We start from the raw sequence: 3,978 nt of genomic DNA on the forward strand, positions 1-3,978 counted from the left end.
CCAGCACTGGCAGTTGGGTGCCAGTGGAAGCTATGTTTTGGTGCCAATCACTTCTAAAACAGATGGAACCTCCTCATAAGCTGCCAGTATTTGTAGTGTGGTGTAGGACTGTAGCTGGTCTCTGATCCTTTGTATCCCAGACTCAAGAACCATAGGGTGGTCCTTTAACTTCACCAGGTCCCTTCTGACAGAGGCTCCAGAATGGACCATTCTCCCTGGCTGCAGTGTGGAGCACATTTTCCACATCCTGTCCTTTTCCTGATTGGTTCAACAGATACTGTAGGAACAATCTACTCTTCAATTTGTCCAAAAGCTTGTTGCTGTTAAGGACCCCACTTGAAATCAATCTTCTTCCATGACACATAATAGAGAGGGTTTACAATCTGACTGTAACTTCTCCAAAATACCACAGTACCAGGAAAGCCTGTGTTTCCTTCCTGTTGGTCAGTGGGAATATGGCTGCTATTTTGTTGACCACAACCACTGGAATCTGACAGCATCCATCTTGCTATTTTACTTCTAAAAACTTAACCTCCTCCAAGGCAGGTCCCTTGATTTTACTCTGTTTTATGGCAAAAGCAGCCTTCAGAAGGATCTGGATATCTTATCTCCTTTCTCAAAACTTCCTCTGCTGTGGCACCACTCATACTGAAGTCCCAACATGTCCAGCATGGCAGCACTCAGTGATGGTGTGAGTTCATCTAGGCCATGACAGTCCACTGTCAGTGTCCACTCTCCCCAGGACTCAGGCAGAGGCCATGAGGGGCTACTGAAGGGTGAGTGAGTCTTGCTGAGCACACCCAGCTCTCCAGTCCATGGATCAGCTCATGGATGGGGTCCTGAATTCCCAGTCGGTGCCATGTTGCCAACAGGTCACTTGTGCTGGCCATCAGTACCTGCTGTTCTTCAACCCTCAACAGTCCCACAGTAGAAGACCATGCAAGGGACTCAACTATCTTAATTTCTGCTGTCTCCACAGCAGCTCTCGCAAAGCCCAATGATGTCCTTTTGGGTCCTTGAAATACCTCTCCTGAGGTGATCTATGCCAAGGATACACGGAGCCTCTAGGCCAGCAACAATGGAGTTTTTCTGCCACTCATGCCCAGTCAGGAGCACTTCAGCTTCCAGTACAGCCCCTGTTGGTATCCCCCTGTCATCCCAGAAACAGAGTTGGATTCTGCATGATGGTGATAGTAAAAGGTTTTAAAATCATAGAAAATTTGGGGACTTAGAAAGAAAGTTAGGCTTGGCAAGCCCTGGGAAAAGTAGGTCCTGGGAAATGTTAGACCTTGTACTTGCTAAAGATCATGTCAAACTGTACCTGTGTAATCAATATATGATAAATGATACAATTGTTAGATGTGATTGGATATAATTATTGTTTAAAGAACATGAGGAACAATGTTAGAGGGTTGAGGGGGATCACAAGAAATCCATGCTTGGGTAAAAACAATACATACAATAGAACAATGTAAGTTTAATAATTAATATGTAAGTTGTATAACAATAGAGTATAAAATATGTTCAGNGATCCACACTGGGGAGAGGCCCTACGAGTGTCCTGAGTGTGGGAAGAGGTTTCAGACCAGCTCCACTCTCCTCGTGCACCAGCGGATTCACACGGATGAGAAGCCATTCCGCTGCCCTGACTGTGGGGAGGGCTTCAAACACAACTGCACCCTCATCACCCACCGGCGCATCCACACTGGGGAAAGGCCCTATGAATGTCCCGAGTGTGGGAAGAGGTTTCAGAGGAGGTCCACTCTCCTCATGCACCAGCGGATTCACACAGATGAGAGGCCCTTCTGTTGCCCTGACTGTGGGGAGGGCTTCAAGCAAAACTCCCACCTCATCACCCACCGGCGCATCCACACTGGGGAGAGGCACCACGAGTGTGGAGAATGTGGGAAGAGCTTCAGCCGGAGCTCCAGCCTGATCTGCCACCAAAGGACCCACACTGGAGATCGGCCCTGTGAGTGTGGGGAATGTGGGATGACCTTCAAATGGAGGTCCCAACTGATCATCCACCAGATGATCCACACTGGGGAAAAGCCCTACGAGTGTCCCGAGTGTGGAAAGAGGTTTCAGACCAGCTCCACTCTCCTCGTGCACCAGCGGATTCACACAGATGAGAGGCCCTTCCGCTGCCCTGACTGCGGGGAGGGCTTCAAGCAAAACGCCCACCTCATCACCCATCAGCGCATCCACACTGGGGAGAGGCCCTACGAGTGTCCCCAGTGTGGGAAGAGCTTCTCACAGAGCTCTCACTTGACCAGACACCAACGGAGGCACCAGTAAGGGAAGCCCTGCAAGTACCCCGAGTGCAGGAAGAGCTTCGTGCGCTGCCCCAGCTCCATCCCCCATCAGAGGACCCACGTTCCCAGTGATCTGTGTTTGGAACACACTGGGGTGATGGTCATTTTGATTTGGCCCTGATATTCTTTTGATTCATCTTCATCCCTTTAAAACAGATAAAATTCTGTGTTTGACTCCTGAAATGGAATGACAGTGCTTTTACATGGGAAGAAAAGCAGCTAGCCACAGATTATAAAGTGGAGAGGGAAGAAAAATTCCAGCAAGACTTTTCTGCCCTGGTCTGTTTGGTGTGACAGCAATCCCTAGATGTATTCAATACTGGAACTTGTCTCCAAATGCTAGAACTAGGTTCTTCAATCTGAATGACAGTATCTATTCTTGTGAAGGGAAACATCTTGTCCGACTGATGGTCCAGGTAGATGTGAAGGCCAGCAAAACATTTTTGCCCTGAAACACTGTGACTAAGTGATTCATTTTCCAAGGAAAAGCAGTGTCATTCCCTTTCAGGAGCACATATGAGAAATTTGGAAATTACCTCTACTAATGAATATGTCCAAGGTTTGTTCCAACAGAATAGGTGCCTGGAGAGATAGGTCTTGCTTGCCTTTTCCTTCCCTGGGCAGACAATTATCTGCAGCACCAACAGTAGGACTAGGTGTTTCTCCTCCCAGGGAAATGTGCTTTCATTCACTTTCAGAGCCCAACCTCCTTTATTTGGTGCCAAGCTCAAAATTTGGATCCATCCAAGGATTGCTCCCACACAAAATGTTCCAGGACAGAAGGTCTTTACATCCCCTGGGCAGCCTCTCATCTACCCCTGAAACACTGGTTACCTGATGTTGCACTATATTAGCAACAGCAAAAGTACAGCACAGACTCTGGCTTGGTTGCACAAGACAGCAAGTTTTATTCTTCCAGATCTTTTATAGACAGTTCTGAGAAGGTCCGAAAAGGTAAAACTCTCATTGGTCATGAAACTAACACATCACCATCATTGCACAGTTAGGAACAATACCTCTTGACAGTTTCTTGCAAGTAAACAACAAGGCGACAACACCTGCCAAGGTTGTTTTCCTTCTCTAAGGCCTGTTTGAATTCCTCCTTATGATTTCTCATGCCAGAATAAGAACTTTGTGTGACTTAGTTTCACACAGGCCCAAGCTCATCCCTGAAGCCTAAAAATCTCTTATTTGACCATTGTCAGTTCCCATACCCTGAGGCATCATGGACCCACTGAGCCAGAAAAATCTCACCCTTGTGTGGCCAGTGCAGACCCACCTGAGACACTTTAACCCTGGCAGCCCAATCCCCCTGTCCATTGTTTAGCTGCTCTTCAGTGCCCAACTCTTGGGTATGTGAGCACTCACAGGAGGGATTTACACAGCCAACTTCTACACCTGGGCAGTGATGTCTTGCCCCAATCCAGCATACCCAAAGCCAGCTAGATGGCTTTAAGCTTTAAGGTCTGTAATCTGACTGGATCCACCTTGTCCTTCAGTGGCTTCCACAAATTGTCATGTGGGACTCTATACAACAGCTTTTGATGCATCCCTACAATAAGGCAGGAATCACCACTAAAGAGAGAGTGATGCTTCTCATTTTCTGGTAGCCAGAGCCTCCTTACCATATGCCACCTTCACATCCTCCTCTTCTGATGATAAT

General features: G+C 47.5%; 1 protein-coding gene across 1 annotated transcript; it reads left to right on the forward strand.

Moving 5' to 3' along the window:
• Positions 1-1,529: 1,529 nt before the first annotated feature.
• Positions 1,530-3,427, forward strand: LOC107199111 (zinc finger protein 154-like; the record flags this gene model as incomplete). The annotated part of the gene is made up of 1 exon (XM_033511679.1): positions 1,530-3,427. A coding segment is annotated over one exon (769 nt), but the record flags the coding sequence as incomplete, so codon positions are not given.
• Positions 3,428-3,978: the final 551 nt, after the last annotated feature.

Source organism: Parus major, unplaced genomic scaffold (genome assembly GCF_001522545.3).
Source record: "Parus major isolate Abel unplaced genomic scaffold, Parus_major1.1 Scaffold437, whole genome shotgun sequence".
In the NCBI taxonomy this organism is placed as follows: Eukaryota; Metazoa; Chordata; class Aves; order Passeriformes; family Paridae; genus Parus; species Parus major.